This window comes from Penaeus monodon, chromosome 25 (assembly GCF_015228065.2).
Source record: "Penaeus monodon isolate SGIC_2016 chromosome 25, NSTDA_Pmon_1, whole genome shotgun sequence".
In the NCBI taxonomy this organism is placed as follows: domain Eukaryota; kingdom Metazoa; phylum Arthropoda; class Malacostraca; order Decapoda; family Penaeidae; genus Penaeus; species Penaeus monodon.
Window position 1 is genome coordinate 39,001,168 of NC_051410.1, and position 467 is coordinate 39,001,634.

The following is a 467-nucleotide window of genomic DNA, read 5'->3' on the forward strand; positions in this document are numbered from 1 at the left end:
TATTATGTATGTGTGAGCATCATAAATATAAAAAATTCAATTTTGAATAAATAATTAAAACAACTGCTTCAAACTACCAATTATGCATTAATAAGGATCATAACTAACCTGAGGTACCAGATAGTCACACAATGTTACTGTGATCCCCAGAACGGAGAGTAGTGTCAACATTGAGGGTTCCAGATACCATATCATCCTGTAAAGTTAACATATAATAATAATACTATAAGCCTCTGTTGTATTTGTAGATACATTCTGATGCTAAAAGCAGATGGGACATGATTCGTGTACATAATATAAATAAATAATAGAAAAAAGTATAGTAGAAATATCCCTGGCTAATATCTAAGACTTCATTTATAACCACCTGCATATCAAAATTGTAAAATGGGGTAAAATAGTTTGTTCAATTTCAGGAAAGAAAAAACAGCTAACTTACACTGGAATCTAGTATATTCCAATTCACC

General features: G+C 30.4%; 1 protein-coding gene across 1 annotated transcript in view; it reads right to left on the minus strand.

The window, feature by feature from the left end:
• Positions 1-467, minus strand: part of LOC119589242 (ADP-ribosylation factor-like protein 6-interacting protein 1) — a 13,924-nt gene that overhangs the window by 9,059 nt on the left and 4,398 nt on the right. Inside the window, exon 3 of the mRNA XM_037937854.1 lies at positions 109-196. Within this exon, the coding sequence (XP_037793782.1) occupies positions 109-196 (88 nt within the window). The remainder of the gene's footprint in view (positions 1-108; positions 197-467) is intronic.